General features: G+C 36.7%; 1 protein-coding gene across 10 annotated transcripts in view; it reads left to right on the top strand.

Annotated features, from left to right (window-relative positions):
- Positions 1 to 20,309, top strand: part of ANKRD50 (ankyrin repeat domain 50) — a 47,731-nt gene extending 27,422 nt beyond the window's left edge. For 8 of the 10 annotated variants that reach the window (XM_037897165.2, XM_043545503.1, XM_043545505.1 and 5 more), the window contains 2 exons: positions 11,151 to 14,698; positions 17,528 to 20,309. In XM_037897165.2, coding sequence (XP_037753093.1) covers positions 11,151 to 14,695 — 3,545 coding nt within the window. In that variant the 3' untranslated portion in view covers positions 14,696 to 14,698; positions 17,528 to 20,309. Of the gene's footprint in view, positions 1 to 11,150; positions 14,699 to 15,680; positions 15,771 to 17,527 lie in introns of all 10 variants that reach the window. The other 2 variants (XR_005225121.2, XR_006290430.1) reach the window with 2 other exon arrangements.
- Positions 20,310 to 20,524: the final 215 nt, after the last annotated feature.

The raw sequence follows: 20,524 nt of genomic DNA, 5'->3' as shown, positions 1-20,524 counted from the left end.
ACTTGTCCCCATGCATTCTCCCTGCTCTTCACAATGCTCTCAGGTGCACCTCCCCTATAGTCTAATTATGAATATCTAACTACTGGGCAAGTGAATGGCAGTACTAAACATAGTTTTTTCACTATACTTACTGGGGTTGTTAGGATTTTTTAGCATTTCTTTTACAGATTCTGTAGTATGTTTTTAGGTCTTTCTAATGTGCTTGGTGCTGAAATTTGCATAGACCATAATAGGCTAAAAATGTTTTTGTGTATTTACTTTCCAAAGCAAAAAAAGGACTTCATCTGATAAGTGATAGAGGATTTTTTTTCGCTTTAAAATGAAGTTAACTGGTAAAAATATGGTGGCTGGCCTTCTAAAAATAAACTGCTTTGTTAAACGTGGCATTTGGCAGGTAATTAATCCATGATATCTATATAAGATTCCAGGACTATCACTGTATGTCACTCTGACGTCTAAAATGTCTGAGTCAGTGTGAAGCAATGGAAACAGGTATACGCATGGTTGAAAGCTTTTTTTGTTGAGAATATCACCAGCTTCAATCATCACTGGGATTTGTGGTCTGTTACCATCCAATTTTTAAGTTCTTAGCCATTTTTGGCCTTTTTTTACATGTGTGACTTTATTAATTACACCTATGCAATAGCATAGGCTTTCAGTTACTTAATAGACTTAATAACTATAGGTACTTTAAAACAAGGCAGTTTTATTTAAAGATACTTGGCATTGAGAAGCCAATACTTACTGTTACTTTTCAAAACCTTTTACTTTGCCATTTAATTATTTAATATTTCTGCTCACAGATAAGTTGCTAACTGTTTCAAAGGGCCAGATTTCTAGGTATGTATTTACTTAATTTTTGTTTTTTAGACTTTAGGTAGAAAACAACTGTCCCTACATTTAGATCACAGTTGTGACAAAAGAACTAAGAGACGCAAGATAACTATAATTATTCAACAAGTTTTACTAAATGAAACATATTTTTTCCAGTATTGAGATCAACAGTTTTTTCAAATACAAATTGGCTTTTTGTTAACATTATTTGTTAGATAACAAACATGTATTATATTCAGAGTAGTGTAATGATTTTCAGACCTTTCTGAGTTAGCAGCCAAAGAAAGAATAGCTTATTGTCACAGAGAGCAATTATATGAATTCAAAGCAATTTGGACCCTATTTCTAGCTATATTTGAATAAAAAATGTTGAGATGGCTCAAATAATGACAGTCCTCCATTTCCACTCCTTCATCACACCCAACCTCCGTCCCCATTTAGGTTCTGTGTTTTATAAATTAGAATACATAAAATCATTTAGAAATTATTAGAAAGCTTGGAATTTTAGAAAACTGACACAAGGAGAAATCTATGGGTAGCAGAGTTAAGAACAATAAGAAGGAGTATTTTAAATATATTAGGAACAAAAAGAATCCTAACCCTGATATTGGCCCATAACTAGATGGAAATGGTAGAATTATTAATAATAATGCATAAGAGGCGGAAGTGTTTAATAAATGTGTCTGTTCTGTATTTGAGGGTGAAGGAACCGATTATGTGTTCATATGATCTGATGATGATGAAACACTTTCCAACCCAGGATGTTAAACAGCAGCTACTAACGTTAGACATTTTTAAATCAGCTGGTTCGAATAACTTGAATTCAGAAGTTTCAAAAGAGTTAGCCAGGAAGCTCTCTAGACCATTAATGTTGCTTTTCAGTAACTTATGGAACACTGAGGAGGTTCCAAAAGACTCGAAGAAAGCTAATGTTGTGCTAGTATTTTAAAAGGTAAATGGGGTGACCCAGGTAGTGATAGGCCTGTTAGTCTGACATCGAGCCAGGGTGAGATAATGGAATGGCTGGTACGAGACTCAATTAATAAAGAATTAAAGGAGTGTAGTATAATTAATGCCCATTAACATGGGCTTTTGGAAAATAGATTGTGTCTAACTCGATATTTCTTTGATGAGATTACAAGTTTGGTTGATAATGATAATGGTGTTGATGTAATAGATTTCTGTATGGTATTTGACTTGGTACCACTTAATAGTTTGCTTAAAGAATGAAAATGAAACAACATTGACATGACACACAGTAAATTAATTAAACATTGGCTGACAGTTCTGAATATAATTGTAAATGGGGAATCATCACTGAGCAGGTGTTTCTAGTTGGGTCCTGCTTAGATTGGTTCTTGGCCCTATACTGTTTAACATTTTTATTAATGACCTAAAAGAGAACATAAAATCATTACTGATAAAGTTTGCAGATGAGAAAAAAATTGGTGGAGTGGTAAATAATGAGGATGTCTCACTGATACATAGTGATCTGGATCGTTTGGTAAGCTGAGCACAAGCAATCAATAATATATTTTAATACGGCTAAATATAAAGTTATACATCTAGAAAAAAATAATGTAAGACAGATTTATAGAATAGGGAGAGACTCTCTTGGGAAGCAGTGATCCTGAAAAAGATTTGGGGGTTATGGTGGTTAATTAGCTGAACATGAGCACTTAGTGCAACACTGTGGCCAAAAAGGCCAATGCAGTCCTTGGATGCATAAACAGGGAAATGTCAAGTAGGACTAGAGAGGGTTTTTTACATCTGTATGTGGCATTGATGTAACTGCTTCTGGAATAATGTGTCCAGTTCTGGTGTCCACAATTGAAGAAGGTTGCTGATAAATTGGAGAGGTTTCAGAGAAGAGATACAAGAAAGAGTAGAAGATTGAAAAGCATGTTTTATAGCTAGGGCCCTTTGGGAATCATGATTTTTATTTTTTAGAAAATTCACAACAGTGTAAATGGCAAAGTATTAAATTTCATGGCGTTTGCATGGAATTAATTTTGCAAGTAATGTTAGTAACATGAAAGATCGAAGCAACAGAGGCTTCCCAAGATGACTCCTAGGGAAAAAAAGACCCTAAAAAGCTTGATTTGTTTGGCAGGAAGATCTATTCCTCAGCTGGTCTCCAGATGCATATTTACAATTACCAGGTTCTTAAACTACAGATATATGAACTGGGGCAAGGTGTTGCCATGCATTGAGAACCTTCCACAAGATCAGAGGGAGGAGCTAAGATCCCTGGTATCTAAGGTGCAGTTAGTGGCCAAAACATCTCTGCAGGCTTCTCTTTCTAAAATATATCTGAATCCATCCCTTCCTCTGCACCGCTGTGGTTCATGCAAAGTTTCTGCCTCCCCTGGAATACTGCAAGATTGTTCGCTCTTCAATTTATCCAGCATTTTGGTTCAGATGTTTGGGTCATCATTAAAAAGTTCTGAAGATTATCTGAACGTCTTCTGGCCTAAAAATCTAGGGAGCATAAGCTTTGTAATACATTTTCTGCTACTTCCTGATTCTGGTTCGGTAGGATGTTGAGAATAGCCTGACTTCCAGTATTTTATTCCTTCCAGTTGTGATCCTGGCTAAAATTAGGAGATGAAAAGGTGCTTAGCAATTGAGGAGAATTATGTAAAAATTATAATCAAGTTTTACTGAAGTTCAAAAGTTCAGCTTGTTTGTCTGACTCTAACTACTTCGTCTGTCCTACTCCTAAATTCCACTAATAAAATCGATTGTCCCTTGTGGAGCTGAGGTTTCCTCTTTCAGTCATCCAAAGAAAATTGATAAAAGCAGCAGAAAGCCCATGCTATTGCATGGATGTAACTCCTAAATCCCTGTGTTTTTTAAAAAAAAAAAGCTGAAAAGTAAAAAATTAGATGGTAACAGGCCATGAATCTCAGTGGTGATTGAACCTGGTGCTGTTCTGAACAGAAAGAGCTCTCAGACATGCTTGTAGCGGTTTTCATTGCTTGCCACTGACTCAATGGCCGTTCTAGGCTTCTGAGTGATGTTTGGAGTTATTACGTGTGCTGATTGTGTTCTGTGGGTGGTTGTGTTGATTGGTGCTTGGGTTGTGTTGTGGTAGGAGAGTTGTGTGAATTTCTGCAGGTGAGCAAATGATGGGGGTGAGGTGAGGTGCTCTGTGTGTTTGAGTTATTGTGTATGCTGGTTGTGTTGTGTGCATTGTTTTGAAGAACTGTGGCAGTTGAGCCAAGTAATTCACCGTCTGTGCAGTCTTCCTCATACAACCAATAAAACTGTTGCATGCAAAATTAGCTGTGGAATAAGTGTGGTAAATGGTTGAGTTATCTCTGACATCATGATGGTCTAGGACTTGTCATGGGCATAGGTGCTTGCTATCTCCTTGCTGTCTCACTGGTGTAATTTATAAAGTCAAAATGGGTGAGAACTTAAAAATTGGATGGTAACAAATAGTGGATTTCACTGTGTGAAATTGTACAGTTTGTTTATAAAACATCTTTTGTCTCATATATCTATGTAGATGTGAACTTTTTGTACTCTTATACTAAAATTTTTAAACTTTTACTTAAAAGCTTGGATGCTAAAATTGGGGTAGGTGTTCGCCAGTGGGTATGATTTTTAGTTAGCTATTTGATGTTTGCCTCCTCTTCTTGCACTTTTGCACAGGTTGATATCATGGAATATAATATATTAACTAACATGAAGTTCTGTATGCATTTGTAAAAACTCCCTAATATTGTTTTACGTAAGGAATTAGTAATCAATAGTTCTTACAGGTTGGGAGGAGTAAGATGTTCTAAAGAGCCTGTGTTCTCTTTATAAAGTTTTAAGGAATAAATAAATATTTATGCAGTGACAGAGGGTGATGAAAGCAACAAAATTCAAAGTTGAGGCTTCTCTGACTCATTCTGTTATATTTTGATATTGCAGGTGTGTCTGGTGAGTGTGATGGAATGTGGAATGTAGAGTCTCCTGCACATGCTTAGGCAGAAACGTTAAATGCAGTGTTTCAGTTTTCAAGAGGATGATATTCTGTGAATCACACAGCTCCTTATGAGGAGGTTATGCATAAAAGTTCAGATAAATACCTAATTGAATCCTTCTGAGATCAGCAGTGTAAATTATTCACAGCTAAAATATTGTAGTTCTCTTCCATCATAAATATTTAAGATGCTTTGAGTTAAGTGAAGGAAGGATATGTGTATGTAATATATATACACACAATATTTGGTTTAAATTTTTCTTTAATAAAATGATTAAGATAAATATTTGAGAGGAAAAAATATGGTATTTAACACAATTTGTTTGTTCAGAATGTATATTTGTTGTACTGAGTTTTGAAAGGGGTCCTTTTACTCTTAAAGTATCTGTATAGCGAAGATACTCTTGTTTTGTTTTGAATGACCCAAGACCTCAGTGAGATGCCAAGAATTACATTTGTAACTGAACTGTTTATAGAGCTGCCAGGGAACTTAATAAATCAGGGAAATCCATATTGGACAGAAAATGATGTGTTGTAAGAAAAATCTGAACAATGCAAAAGCGGGGTCATGGGACTGTGAGTTGTGTCTGCTGCTCTCCTGTTTTGCTGAGCTCAAGAAGGTAATGGGAATGTATCTGAAACAAAATTAACTTTTTCATAATGTTTTGATGCTTCTCATCCATGATAGCCTAATGGAAGTGGCTTATTTTGTCTGATGTGGTTGGAAAGCAAGTTTGCAGGATTTTTGTTTAGACACGTAAAATGCCTTCCTTTTAGATAAATGTTTAGAAAATATCACAGCTTTGTCTAATTTAGTCCTTCAGTCTGAGCTAGCGATGGAAATTTTAGAACCTCAATTCTTGTAATTCTAACTTTTTGTGTATAAAGCTTATTACAAAGGGAAATGGAGAGCATGTAGTTTGAGACAAGACTAGAAGAGCTCAGCAAAAAGAAAGCTGAGAGTGGATATGACTGTGCTTTATAAAGGCATTTGACGGGGAATGGTAAACACCAGGGCAGGGAGGGTAAAGAGCTACGTAAATTGAAGGATACTGTTGGCACAAGAAATGAATGGATATAAATTGGCTGGGAGCAAATTCATGATGGAAATGACAAGAAATTGTCTGACCATCAGGAGGGGTCAGGTTCTGAAACAGCCTCCCAATAGAAGTTGTGGGGCAAGTAACATAATTAGTTTTGAGAGAGCTGAACAAATTTATGAATGGGATTGTACGATGGGGTGGCTCATGATGATGTGGGCAGGGCTCAGCAGCCCTGGTGGTCCCTTCTGCTTTATATCTTATGTTCCAAAAAGCTCATACTTCAGGGCTTCAGTTGGTCGCCTGTAAGGATCAAGAAGGGATTTCCCCTGGCCCCTGATGTATTCTGGTGGGTGTTTTTCTTTTTCCTGTGAAGCATCAGAGATGCCCATGGCTGGAGATGGGACACTGGATGGGGTGGGTCAGTGCTTTGAGGTGGGTCCAAGCGTGTTCTCTCAGCTGGATGGTTCTTGCTTACATACCGAGGTCTAACTGATTTCTTTATGTAGAGTTGGGAAGGAATTTTCCCACAAGTCAGACTGGCTGTGACCCTTAGGGTTTTTTCACCTTCCCCTGCATCATGGAGTGCTGGTCACTTGCTGAGATTATCTGGGCATATTTAATTTAATCATTTCGCTGCCATTGCAGGAGACTCTGGCACTGATTGCACCCCTGTCCTTCCTGTTCTCTGCCTGTGACATATAATAGTCTAGTTTCCTGTTGGCTGTAATTCTTTGGTCTAATTTTGGTTGTCGGTTTTAGTGTGTGGGTGGTGTTGGTGTCCTGTGACGTTAGATGATTTGATGGTTCCTCCTGGCTTTAAACTCTGACTTTTTTCAGTTATTTTTCAGAAAGGCATTTATATATGATAAAGAGGATGATATAGTCTGAGCTTCAATTTAAAATACCTAAATCTCTATGGAAGTATGGGGTTAAGATCCTGACAGAGACAGCTCAGTCCATCATTCTTCCAAGGCCATCAATTTAAGTATTTTGCAGTCTGCTTCCTGATGACACTTCTAAAAAAAAAAGGGGGGGGTGGAATCGGGAGGATCCTTTCTGCTTTGTTTGGAGGTGAAAGATATTCCTGTTCCTTTATCGAGAATAAGGGTTTTAGTCTGATTATTTTGGCCAGAAATATCCCTCCCTCATTATAGAACTGTGATGATGCAGGCTGTGTGCTGGCTTGCTGCCACCCTCCACTCTAGAAATAGCTGCATTTCATGTCGGTATGTGTAGTTACATCCAGTCCTAAGTTCCAAAAGGTATGAAACTGCATCCCTAAGCTATACTACATTCTTTCTTCAGCAATATTAACAGAATTGTTCACTAAACTCTAGTCAGTATTACTTACGCAACCCCAATGAAGGTAATTGGGGTTGCACAGGTACCACGGAGGGCCTAATATGGGATTCGGAACCTTTAGTGAGGATGCTTGAAAAGTCTTAAGTCTTAGATTCCAGGTTGAATTTGCAGCTAGAACAAAATTTGTAAACGGAGTATTTAGATCTGGAAGTCATGTTAAACACAAACATAGATCCAAACAATGCCGTTTTTCATAGTATCACTTCAAACTATTAGCTCTGTGGAATAATGGTCAAAACTGGATTGAACTGGTTACCACATGATTGCTTCTCCCCCAAGATAAATTGCGGTTTGAGGACCACTTTTGGTTTCAAAAATAAAGTTTTTAAGGCAGATTAGCTGACTCTAAGAAAATGGTTGCAAGTTGTTACTGTGGATGGATGAGGTTACTGTCTCTCTCTGGGATGGTGAGGTACAATTGTGGCCTAGAATTATTTTTTTTTTTTTTACTCAGCAACTTAAATTGCTGTTTTTGTGACTTCTAGTGTTTCTTAGAGTTCTGTAGCTTCCAGAAAAATGGTATGCAAGCATTGTTATGTTTTATTGTTAAGAAAAAAAACTGGATCTGTGGCAAATACAAAACTTGGCACTCTCAAGGCTGATGTTTCAAATGACAGAGATCGATTGTGTGCTACATGTAACTGATTTTTTTTATACACTACATTCTATCCATCTGCTACATTCTGGGAATAGGCAGGCTACTAAAACTTCCAAGAGTCCAGTTTTGACATATTTCCAAGTATAGCATTCTTGTATGTATAATAATTTCCCTTCTTCCTCTTAAGAACAGAGAGGAAGACAAAGGGATCACGTGACATTGAGGAAACCTGGTTCGTTGTACTGCTGAAGAAGTTGGAAATTGATCTACGTTACAACCTTCATTTGCAGAATCATATACTGTGCAATTTACAGGATTAAAAGGATATTTAAATAGCTCTCTGATAGTGTCTGCTTTCAATATTTTGAAGGCTGTTAAGGGAGATTAAGTTGATCACGCTATCAGCAGTAAATTGTGTTTATTTTTAACTTGGAAATTCTCCATCATTATGCATTTGTTGTTAACCATAATTTCCTCTAATGTGAGTGAATTATCCTTTTCTACAGTATATAACTATAATATTGTTCCAAATCAAAATAGCTGCATAAATTTCAAACAAGAATTGAGTAAAATATTAAAATGGTATGCTTAATTCTTTCTGAAATGTACAGTGTATTCAACTCTCAGCATTAGAGTATATTAAAATTTTAATTTTCAGAGGGCAATACTAGTAATTATAATTGTTCTTACCTGCCTGGATCATTTTTTAAGATTCAGATTAGTCCATTTTAAAGAGGTTTTTAGTACTTATGTTGAAATTTATTTTTGCTAGATACAGAAATCAGTCAGCACTTTAAAGAACACGGTTATTTAGGTAATACAGAATAGTGGGGAAGTACTGAAATCCTCACCCCAGTGTTTAGCAACTTTTAAAAAGGCTAATAGCTTACTATGTTTTAATGAGGAAGATAAATAAGTAGTAATACTGTTATTCTGTTAGGTACTTTTTTAGATCCTACTTGTACTTTTACACTTACACAAGGTCATCATGTCAGATATCCTGGGCCTGCAAAGATTTAAGCACAGGAATAGTCATAGGTTCATAGAGTTTTTAAGGCGTCGTCTAGTCTGACGTGCTGTATATCATAGACTATTTAATTTCATCCAGTTACTCCTGTATGAGCTCAATAATTTGTTTTTCACTAAGCCATGTCTTCCAAAAAGACACCATCTTGATCTGAAGATATCAAAAGGTGGGGAATCCCATAGTAGTTTGTTTCAATGGTTATCACTGTCACTGTTTATAAAAAAAAAGCCTGATTTCTAATTGAAATGTGGTTGGCTTCAGTTGATTGCCATTGATTCTTGTTGTGCTTTCATCCACTAGATTAAAGAGCCTTTCAGAACTTGGTACTTTCTCCCTGATATGTGTGGACTGTAATTGAGTCACCTCTCATTCTTCTTTTGATAAATTAAACAGATTTAAGTTTCTCAGGGCAAGTCTATACTACAACGCTACATCGGCACAGCTATAGTATGTGTGGTGAAGATGCATAATTACTCCACCTCTGAGAGAGGCGGAAGCTATGTCGGCGGGAGATGCTCTCCCACCAACATAGTGCTGGTGTGAACAGTGCTTAGGACAGTGTAGCTTGTGTTGCTCAAGGGGTGTCTTTTTCACATGTATTTTCTTTGAATGTGCCCAAGTTACCAAGTGAGTCACATCACTCTGTATGACTGACATCATTATTTAACACTCCACCGGTCTTTGTCATCTGCAAATTTTATCAACAGTGATGTTATGTTTACTTTCAGATCATTGATGAAAATGTTGAATAGGATTGGGCCTAGTATTGATCCCTGTAGAACCGCACTAGAAACATTTCATTTGATTATGATTCCTCATTGACAATTTTTTGAGATCTGTCAAATGGCTGGTTTTTAATCTATTTCACGTGTGCTCTGTCAATACTGTAGAGTACTTATTTATTTTTAATCAGAATGTTTTGTGTGGTGCTAAATCAAAAATGTATGTATATTATATCTACGCAGTTACCTTTATCAGCTAAATTTGTAATCTCATCAAAGAATGAAATAAGGTTTGTTTGCAGTGTTGATGGGCATTAATTGTATTTCTAACCTTTAATTCTTTATCAATTGAACCCCATATCAGATATTCCATTATTTTGCCCAGAATTGATGTCAGGCTAACTTGCTTATTATAATGTGGGTCATCATGCTTACCTTTTTAAATATTGGCACGTTACACCAAGATTTATTAAAAATATTAGTGGGCCAGAAATCTCCTCGGCCAACTCTTCTTAGGACTCTTGGGTGCAAGTTATCCAGTCCTACTGATTTTTAAATGATTATGCCTCGTAAATGAAGTGTAACATCCTCCTCAGTTAATGAACTGGAAACTACTTCATCATCCTCATATAATATGAATTCATCATTGTATCTGTTGACTTCAGTATGCTCCGAGTACCCCTTGACTTTAGTAGGGCTACTCGTTTGCTTAAGTCATTGTGATATCACAGTTTTTTGCCTTGAAGAGTTTCAGTGTAGGTTTGTGGGAGGTGAGGGGAACAGATCTAAAGAATCTAAACTAAACAAAGTCTTTCTTGTTCAAAAAGCGGCGTCAAGTGACCTAATGGAAAATCCCCAAATTATGCAACAGATTAATCATGATTAATTATGGACTTCTAAGAGGTTGAAAAATTAAATGTCATAATCTGAAAGTTAAGAAAGTTTGAGTAAATGGAAATTTGGGCAGAACTCTTTCACACAAAGGATAATAAGTATATTAAAATTATTGAGTAGATGATTGTGAAGCCAAGATTAGATTTCAACTTTCAAATGAATTAAAGAGTATTCTTAAAAAGCGAGAAGTGGAGTCAAGATGAACCACAGGCTGAGCTGTTGGGCTAGATGGTCCGTCAAACAAACAAACAAAGACAACTATGTTCCTAAATTTCTCATATTCCTAATATAGAATGTGTTTTTATGTTAAGGGTGCAGATCAGTTTTTTTACTATTTCCGATTATTTATTTATGTGCTGTCAGTGTGCTTGGCATTGTTTGACAGTGTCTCAATCCCTGTCGCATGGTCCAGTTCAGTTTTGTTTACTAATGTACATTTCTCTTTTTGGTGGAATATGAAAAAATATGCTTCTTTATATATTATAGCACAGTTCTCAGCTACTGTTATTAGTTTAGATATTTATCATTGAATTTCAGATATACTGTGTAAATACATACATCATTTCTCCTGTTTCCCAAACTTCCTGTCCAAAAGCCTTCTTTTTCTTTTGTAATATTGAACAACCAAAACCAGTAGAAAACGAAACCATAGAATTGTTCATTGACCTTTATCTTTCTTGTCTCTTTTTAATAGGTTTTCGAAAAATAAGTCTAGATGATCTCCGAAAGGCATATATTGTGAAAGATGTGCAGCAGTATATTCTCCATCGTTTAGATCAAGAAGAAGCACTGAGACAACATCTCACAAAAGAAACTGCAGAAATGCTGAACCAGCTTCACATCAAAAGCAGTGGTTGCTTTTTATATCTAGAACGTGTCCTAGATGGAGTTGTGGAAAATTTTATCATGCTAAGAGAGATCCGTGACATTCCTGGAACACTAAATGGCCTATATCTCTGGCTTTGTCAGAGGCTTTTTGTAAGAAAACAGTTTGCAAAGGTCCAGCCAATTCTGAATGTAATTCTTGCAGCTTGTAGGCCATTGACTACAATAGAATTGTATCATGCAGTGTGGACCAAAAACATGACATTGACTATGGAAGACTTTCAACGCAAACTAGATGTTCTGTCAAAAGTTCTTGTTGATGGGCTAGGAAATACTAAAATTTTGTTTCATTACAGTTTTGCAGAATGGCTGCTGGATGTAAAGCACTGTACACAGAAATATTTATGTAATGCAGCAGAGGGACACAGAATGTTAGCAATGAGTTACACCTGTCGAGCAAAGGATTTGACACCATTAGAGGCCCAAGAATTTGCATTGCATCTAATTAATTCAAATTTGCAGTTAGAGACTTCTGAGTTGGCTTTGTGGATGATATGGAATGGCACACCAGTCAAAGACTCTTTGTCCACTTTAATCCCGAAAGAGCAGGAAGTACTACAGCTGCTAGTAAGAGCTGGTGCTCATGTCAACAGTGAAGATGACCGTACATCTTGCATTGTACGACAAGCTCTGGAAAGAGAAGATTCCATTCGTACCCTGTTAGATAATGGGGCATCAGTAAATCAGTGTGATTCAAATGGGAGAACGCTGTTAGCTAATGCTGCATATAGTGGTAATCTTGATGTTGTTAACTTACTTGTTTCTAGAGGAGCAGATTTAGAAATAGAAGATACTCATGGGCAGACAGCACTTACTTTAGCTGCTCGACAAGGACATACCAAGGTTGTCAATTGTTTGATTGGATGTGGGGCTAATGTAAATCACACTGATCATGATGGCTGGACAGCACTACGATCTGCAGCTTGGGGTGGACACACCGAGGTGGTTTCTGCACTCCTTTACGCTGGAGTCAAAGTGGATTGTGCAGATGCTGACAGTAGAACAGCCTTGAGAGCAGCGGCATGGGGAGGACATGAAGATATAGTGCTGAATCTGCTACAACATGGAGCTGAAGTCAACAAAGCTGATAATGAAGGCAGAACAGCTTTGATTGCAGCAGCATACATGGGACATAAAGAGATTGTGGAGCACCTCCTTGACCATGGTGCAGAGGTAAATCATGAGGATGTGGATGGAAGGACTGCTCTGTCTGTCGCTGCACTTTGTGTACCTGCTAGTAAGGGGCATGCTTCAGTGGTTAGCCTTTTAATTGACCGTGGTGCTGAAGTAGATCATTGTGACAAAGATGGTATGACTCCACTGCTGGTAGCTGCCTACGAAGGACATGTAGATGTTGTTGACTTACTTCTAGAAGGAGGAGCTGATGTGGATCACACTGACAATAATGGTCGTACACCCCTTCTGGCAGCAGCTTCTATGGGCCATGCTTCAGTTGTAAATACTCTTTTATTTTGGGGTGCTGCTGTGGATAGCATTGATAGTGAAGGGCGAACAGTTCTTAGTATAGCCTCTGCCCAAGGTAATGTTGAAGTAGTACGGACTCTGCTGGACAGAGGACTAGATGAAAATCATAGAGATGATGCAGGATGGACACCTTTGCACATGGCAGCTTTTGAAGGTCACAGGTTGATATGTGAAGCACTTATAGAACAAGGTGCTAGAACAAATGAAATTGATAATGATGGACGTATACCTTTCATACTGGCTGCACAAGAAGGTCACTATGATTGTGTACAGATATTACTGGAAAATAAATCTAACATTGATCAGAGAGGCTACGATGGGAGAAATTCTCTCCGAGTTGCTGCTTTAGAAGGTCATAGAGATATAGTTGAACTACTTTTCAGCCATGGAGCAGATGTAAACTACAAAGATGCTGATGGCCGGCCAACACTTTACATCTTGGCATTAGAAAACCAGCTTACAATGGCTGAGTATTTTTTAGAAAATGGTGCAAATGTAGAAGCAAGCGATGCAGAAGGGAGGACAGCACTCCATGTTTCCTGCTGGCAGGGCCATTTGGAGATGGTGCAGATACTGATAACATACCATGCTGATGTGAATGCTGCAGACAATGAGAAGCGGTCTGCTTTGCAATCTGCTGCTTGGCAAGGCCATGTGAAAGTAGTTCGGCTTTTGATTGAGCATGGAGCCTTAGTTGACCACACCTGTAATCAAGGTGCTACTGCGCTCTGCATTGCAGCACAAGAAGGACACATTGATGTTGTGCAGATATTACTGGAGCATGGTGCTGATCCGAATCATGCAGATCAATTTGGACGTACTGCTATGCGTGTTGCAGCAAAAAATGGACATTCTCAGATTATTAAATTACTGGAAAAATATGGTGCATCTAGTCTAAATGGCTGCACTCCATCACCAGTCCACACAATGGAGCAAAAACCCTTGCAATCAGTCTCTTCAAAAATGCAGTCATTAACAATAAAATCAAATAGTTCAGGGAGCACTGGTGGAGGAGATATGCAGCCTACTGTGCGTGGTTTGTCTAATGGGCCTGCTCATGCTTTCAGTTCTCCCTCAGAATCTCCAGATTCTACAGTGGACCGCCAGAAGTCGTCTTTATCAAATAATTCCCTGAAAAGTTCCAAAAACTCTTCTCTGCGTACTACATCATCTACAGCAACTGCTCAGACAGTGCCTATTGATAGTTTCCATAGTATGTCATTTACAGAACAAATACAGCAGCATTCACTGCCTCGTAGCAGAAGCAGGCAGTCAATTGTTTCTCCTTCTTCCACAACTCATTCCTTAAGTCAGAATCATAATTCACCAAGTAGTGAATTTGAATGGAGCCAAGTAAAACCCAGTTTGAAATCAACTAAAGCAAACAAAGGGGGGAAAACAGAAAACTCCAGCAAATCTGGATCTGCTGGGAAAAAAATCAAGCAGAGCAGCTCCTCCCAGCCAAAAGTTTTAGAATATGAAATGACTCAGTTTGATAAACGAATACCTGTTGCTAAATCTGGGACCAGTGTGCCACTTAAATCAACGCCAGCAGAGTCACAGTGCAAAATTTTGGTCCCTCCATCTCAGCAAGAAGTTTGTCGACCTCAGCAACAGTTCCTAATTCACCAACAGAGTGGGGAACAGAAGAAGCGAAATGGAATAATGACAAACCCAAATTACCACCTTCAAAGCAATCAGGTTTTTCTTGGTAGGGTTTCCGTCCCACGAACAGGACAGGAGAGAGGACTTCAGGAAGTTTTGGAAGGCTATCCTTCAGAGACAGAACTAAGCCTTAAGCAAGCCTTAAAACTTCAGCTTGAGGGAACTGACCCAAGCTTCAACTACAAGAAAGAAACACCACTGTAATAGGTAAACCACTTATCACATAGGACTTGTCTGCATGGTGCATTAGTGTGCACCAGCTGGGGGGTAAGTGCTAGTGGACACCATTGTATTGCACGGTCCACGTAGACCCTGCTGGCGTACACTAAAAATTGCTTAGTGCATGTTGACATAGTCCCAAATAGTATTATGTCGCTGCACAATGGGGAGCTTTTAATGCACGCCAGCAGGGTCCACATGCATAGCTTGCGACACACTGGTATTCACTAGAACTTGCATCTTAGCCGGTACACAATAATTCACCATGTAGACAACCCATAGACAAAATATGTGCATTTTAAATAAATAAAATATAACTAGTGTAAATTTTTTAAAGAATCACAAATTTTCAATAAAAATTGTGAAGTGTCAGATTTTTTTCACATGTGCTCATTGGATTTCTGCATTATCAAATGTTTTTCAGAACATCAGCATAAAACAATTGGATGATCAGTACACTTTCTTGTAAATTGATATAAAGCTAAAGGCAAGGTGTTGCTCCAGTACTTTTGATAAGTAGCTGAATTAGTAGCATGTTTCATACAGACTTGATTCACGGCATTATTTTCAACTTAAAGGGTAACATTAAAATACCTTGCTATATTTTCAGTGCTACGCTGAAATTCATTTGTTTACATATACACTCTTCAAGAAACTGTAAAATATTCTTTCAAGTTACTAGAATAAGTTCTCTACAACTTTAAATTGAAATATTTAACGTGGCTATATCCTGCAGTGAGAGAAATACAGAACAGTGCCTCTTTAAAGGAGATGGGATTCTAAATGGCCTTCATGCATCTCATTCTAGATTATTGAACTAGTTTTCTGAGTGTGGGAATTGTGTATTCATACAAAAGTTCTTAAGTATAATCTAAGACTCCAAATTAAATTAATTTTGGTTTCTCACTCTCTACGTAATACATTTTCAACCAGAAATTCTGCAGCTTTCAATCGCTTTTTTTCCCTACAGAAATTATCCAGGAGTTAGTTAAATAGTTAATTCACTCTCCTCCAACCCTTATACCTGCTACATCCTGATGAAGTTTGAGGGTTTTTTAAGGTATTTTGACTTTATTAATAATGATCCCAATAAACATTTGAGTTTCAGAGGAGCAGCATCTTTTTGAAATGGAAAAGCTTCATATACATTGCTTATTTCCCATAATATTTCTTTTGTTCATTTACATTAATATTAGAATGCTGACAGACCAGATTTGTTCCTTCTTAAAACAAAAATGTTCTTGTTAGCTGGCTTAATCTTGCAGCAAGTCAACAAGGATTTTTTTTGTGAACAGTTGCTTATTAATTTTGTGTCAGTTACCTGATGGTGAGACATTCATACATCTTGCTCTAGCAAAAGAAAGAAGAGGGTTTTTATCCCAGGCTGCCTTGGAATGTAGAAGTCATTTTCACCCACATGTCTGTCCCTTCCTGCTATTCCTAGGCTACAAGTTTAGTTCCTGAGGTTTATTGTATAGGGAAGAAAGCCAAAGTATTATACAAAATCCTAAGCTGCTTCCCGAAATGTTTGATGCAACTCTAATGCTAACCAGTTAAAACAACTTGATGGCTCAGACAAAGGCCATTCAGAGCTTGCCTCTATATAAAACTTTAGTATTACTATCTATCTTCAATTATATAGCAACTATAGCTGCAACCTTGTTTCTAGTAGACGTCTTGGGGTAAAATTTTCAAAAGCACCTACGTTACTTAGGTTCCTAAATCTCATTAGAAGTCAACAGGACTTAGACTCCAAAGTATGCTAGTCATTTTTGAAAATGGGACTTAGGTTCCTAAGGCACTTTTGTGTGTTTGAAAATTTTACCCCTGATGCATATAATATTTTATAAAGTTAACATGCTGCATAATCAGTTCCTTTATTTCATAACTCTTCTATAATGTGAGCACCCCAAACACTGTCTTTAAATAATAACTAAGTGAAATGAAATTCAAACAACATGATGGAACTGTGGAAGCTGTGTCAAGGACTCCACCAAACTGAATCCACCAGAACAAAACTCTGCAGGAGTGTAGATACAATCATTCAATTTGCTAACTCTTTAGAATTGTGTGACTTAAATAGATTTAAAATACAAAAAAAGTTTGTGAAATAACCCCATGTATAATATTATAACTGTATGTTGACTCTGTTCATTTAGCTCTTTTTCCATTTAACACCTGCCCACCTGCATAGTGTTAAAGTGAAATATGACTAAAGAGCAGCTTTTGCATTTTTAATCCTTTTTTACAACTATGTTTTTTAAATGTAAATTTGCATATCAGTTGTGGAGACAGCTGCATGGTGCAGCCTCAAAACTGTCTTTTACTACGAAGTCTTCTCTATTTCTTTGCCACATCCAAATTAAAAAAAAAAATTCCACTAACCAGCAAAACAGAGATGGAATACTTCTTGAAATTCAGCTCAGTGCCTGCCCCAAAAAATATTTCACAGATTAATCTTGATTATTTTGAGTGAATTACCTATGGAACATCATGTTAGAAAATATTACTTCATCATGTAGAATCTTATTGCCAATCTAATATCCAAGGATTTCCAGGAATGGAACTCCAGCTGTCACCTCTTGTTGCCTTTTTTTGGCAATATTTTCAAAAGTTTCCATAGGTATTCGAGCCATATGAGTGCCAGGATGGATGGTGAATGCAATTGTGTATTTTTGTTTTTAAAGAAAATCTTAGTGTCAAGACTCATATTTCTAAATATCTTTAGTTAGAAACTATGTGTATAGTTGTCTTTCTGTATATAATGTATGTATATGTAGTATTCCCAAATTTAACTTTTTAATTTTGCACTTTTAGGCCAATTCCATGATGCTATGAACAGAAGAGTTTCTGCCTGGAATGGTTTAATCAGCTGCCTGGGATGAAAGCATATAATGCTTGGTAGTCCACCTAGAAAACTAAGAATGTGATTACCACAGTACAATTACCTTAATTACTGTAATGTGCCTAAATTTTAAGGCTGCCTTCTCAGTGTAACTCTCTGTGCTTCAGAAGTTTATTTTGTGTACTTTGTACGTAATACACAGAATAAGCACTTTTTTCTTAATTGCAGAATAATATATGCTGTTTCCCTGACAACACCTGAGAAATTGTAAGAGCAAGGATTTTTGATATCCTATTCCAGAAGGCTTGATAAATGTGCATGTGCCACAATGAACTATATATGGGAGGACAGTGCTTTTTGTATTTATTTTATTTTCTTGTGGCAAAAGAAACTAAACATACAGTTTATACCATTTTTGCATTGCTATAATGTATGGTCATTTTCCTGTGTATTTCAAAAGTTCTCTCAAGAAAAACAAATCTGATAACAGTATTTGATGAACTTACAGTACTTGTATGTTCTGTCTGTAAAATTACTTTGTTCAATGGTAGAGTTGCAAGATTATAACCATACACCACACCTCTGGGATTTTTTTGTAATAAAATCTAATTTCTACAATTACAGCTTGATATCTGGATGTACAGACTGGCTACCACTGAAAACGATAGAGCTATGCATGTGTATCCAAGGGCAAAACTTAGTCCATACTAAATAGTCTAGTATGTTAAAAAAAAAAAAAAAAAACCTGGATTAATTTCAATATTAGGTGCTTAAGTGTAATGTGCTAAAATTTAAGGCCTGATTCTGCTTTCACTTACACCTCCATAAGAACTCAGGAATAACTCCATTAAAGTAAGTGAATTTACACCTGTGTAATATTTGTGCAAGCAAGCAAAAACAGGTCCATTGTATGTAACAGTGTACACTATGAAATTTTCTCCATTTACAAGGGATGAACATGCACAACTCTAACTCCATCGTTCATGAGTCATAAAAATGATTAACACCTGAAAATATAAAGTATATTGCACCATTCACTATTACATAGTCTGACTCTAGATAATAAAAGTTAACATTTTCTACATAAGTATTTCCTTTAAAGACTTGAATTCAACTTTTCTTATATTGTGATTATGTGCATTCCCTGAATAGTGTGATCCAAAGTCATGATGATAATCTATTTATAAATTTAGATAAATGGCCCTTGGATGCATATACATTGTATATTCCGGGACACGGAAGATCTCGATAGGTTACTACTGTGGTGAACAGTCATCAGAACATAATTAAATTTGATTTTTTTAATTAATGAACCGCCTTCTTACTCACTCATATTATCAAATGTAAAAAGAAAATCTTTCATAGGCATATGATGTGTAGTAAAATGTAATGTTAGAAGTTGACACCATAGCAATATTGATAATTCTGAAGTGAATGTTTTGAGTATTTAATTTTTTGTCCCTGTGGGATATTTATAAAATAAACACAATGGAACTCTTGCAGAATAGCCTTAAGAATGTTAATGGTTCAGTAAAGAGAGAGTACCAGAAAGTTTCAGCAGACTTATTATGAACCTTAAGTATAGTGCATTTGCAATACTGTGCAAGAACACAACTTTCTCTTTTCTGTTGGGTGTATGTTTTGTTCTGTAGAAAGATATCCCAGAAGGCTTACCTTTTCTACTACTTGATTGTCGTTTGGATTATATTTATTTAATTTTATTGTTTTGTTTTATTTTTGTTACAAAGTGCACATTGGGTCAGAGGGCCCATTTCACAATGGGCTACAGTTTCCAGACAGCTTCAGGTTTTTGTATGAATAATATTTACATTTGAAACAGTTGGTGGGTAAACTCCACATATAAATCAACTGAAAGACCTGTTGAAAAGTTACTTTCAGAATCAAAATAACAGTTCCTGCAGCTTTTCAGTATTGCTTTGGAATAGAGCATGAATTACACTGTTAAAATACTTTGATGAGGGTGTGAGACATTCCGCATTGCTTTTGTGTGTGATTTTAATATTATACCTTATGTGGTCTATACCATGCTAAGAAAGTAAAACTAATATCCCCCAAATGTTAGCAATTCAATTTGGACTTTTAAAATGTTGGGTGATGTCCTGCTGTCTGTACAATCACACAAAAGTCAGTGGGGTTGCACACTTGTAACTCAGACCAGAATTTAGCCTGTCAAATATTTCTCTGTTTCAGATCTTGTTTTCATAAGCCACTATGCGACTAGTCCTGTCTCCTCCTCCTCACATTTCATGCAGTCTCTCCAACAACCATCTCCAGAAGTGATCACAAATTCATGATGGGAAAGCTAGAGAAAAGACTGTCTTGTGAACATTAACATCAATACCATATACTTGTGGAGAAAGTCTTCAAAAGAGAAAAGTATTTAAATTTGTCAGAACTAAAAAGGTATTGAGGTACAGTGATGCCCTTTTGTCCTCCTTGTGATCAGTATTGAAAGTATTACCATTGATTTAAAAATAAAAGGCTGTTTCCCTCATTAATCAGCTATGCAAATGTGTGTTATGCTTAATATCCTCCATCTGATCTGTTCAGTTAACTTTGTTTGCAGATAGACTCTTTTTTTTTTTCCCCCTCCCTGGATTGGGTTGTATATAGCCTATAATGTACATTGAATGAATTTCACATTGTAAAATTTTTATTTTATTCCTTGTATTATATTAAGCGAAAAACCCTATGTATATGAAAGTGCATAATAAATATATTTGCTTTTCAGCAGCTATCTGTTTTATTTTACAACCTCCCTTCTTGGGACATTTCAGGAAAAGGTTCTTAAAAATTAGGAAAACTTGACTAGCATTTGTTAAGCATCTAATAAAACCTAATGAAAATTAGAATATGATTTAGAAAGGTCGTAAGCATTTGAGGCAAGCATTGTCAAAACTGGATGCCCGAAGTTAGCTCCTAAGTCCATATTTAGACACCTGTTTGTT

This window comes from Chelonia mydas, chromosome 4 (assembly GCF_015237465.2).
Source record: "Chelonia mydas isolate rCheMyd1 chromosome 4, rCheMyd1.pri.v2, whole genome shotgun sequence".
Lineage (NCBI taxonomy): Eukaryota > Metazoa > Chordata > Testudines > Cheloniidae > Chelonia > Chelonia mydas.
The sequence above is the reverse complement of the archived record's forward strand: the minus strand, read 5'-3'. Positions and strand labels throughout refer to the sequence as shown.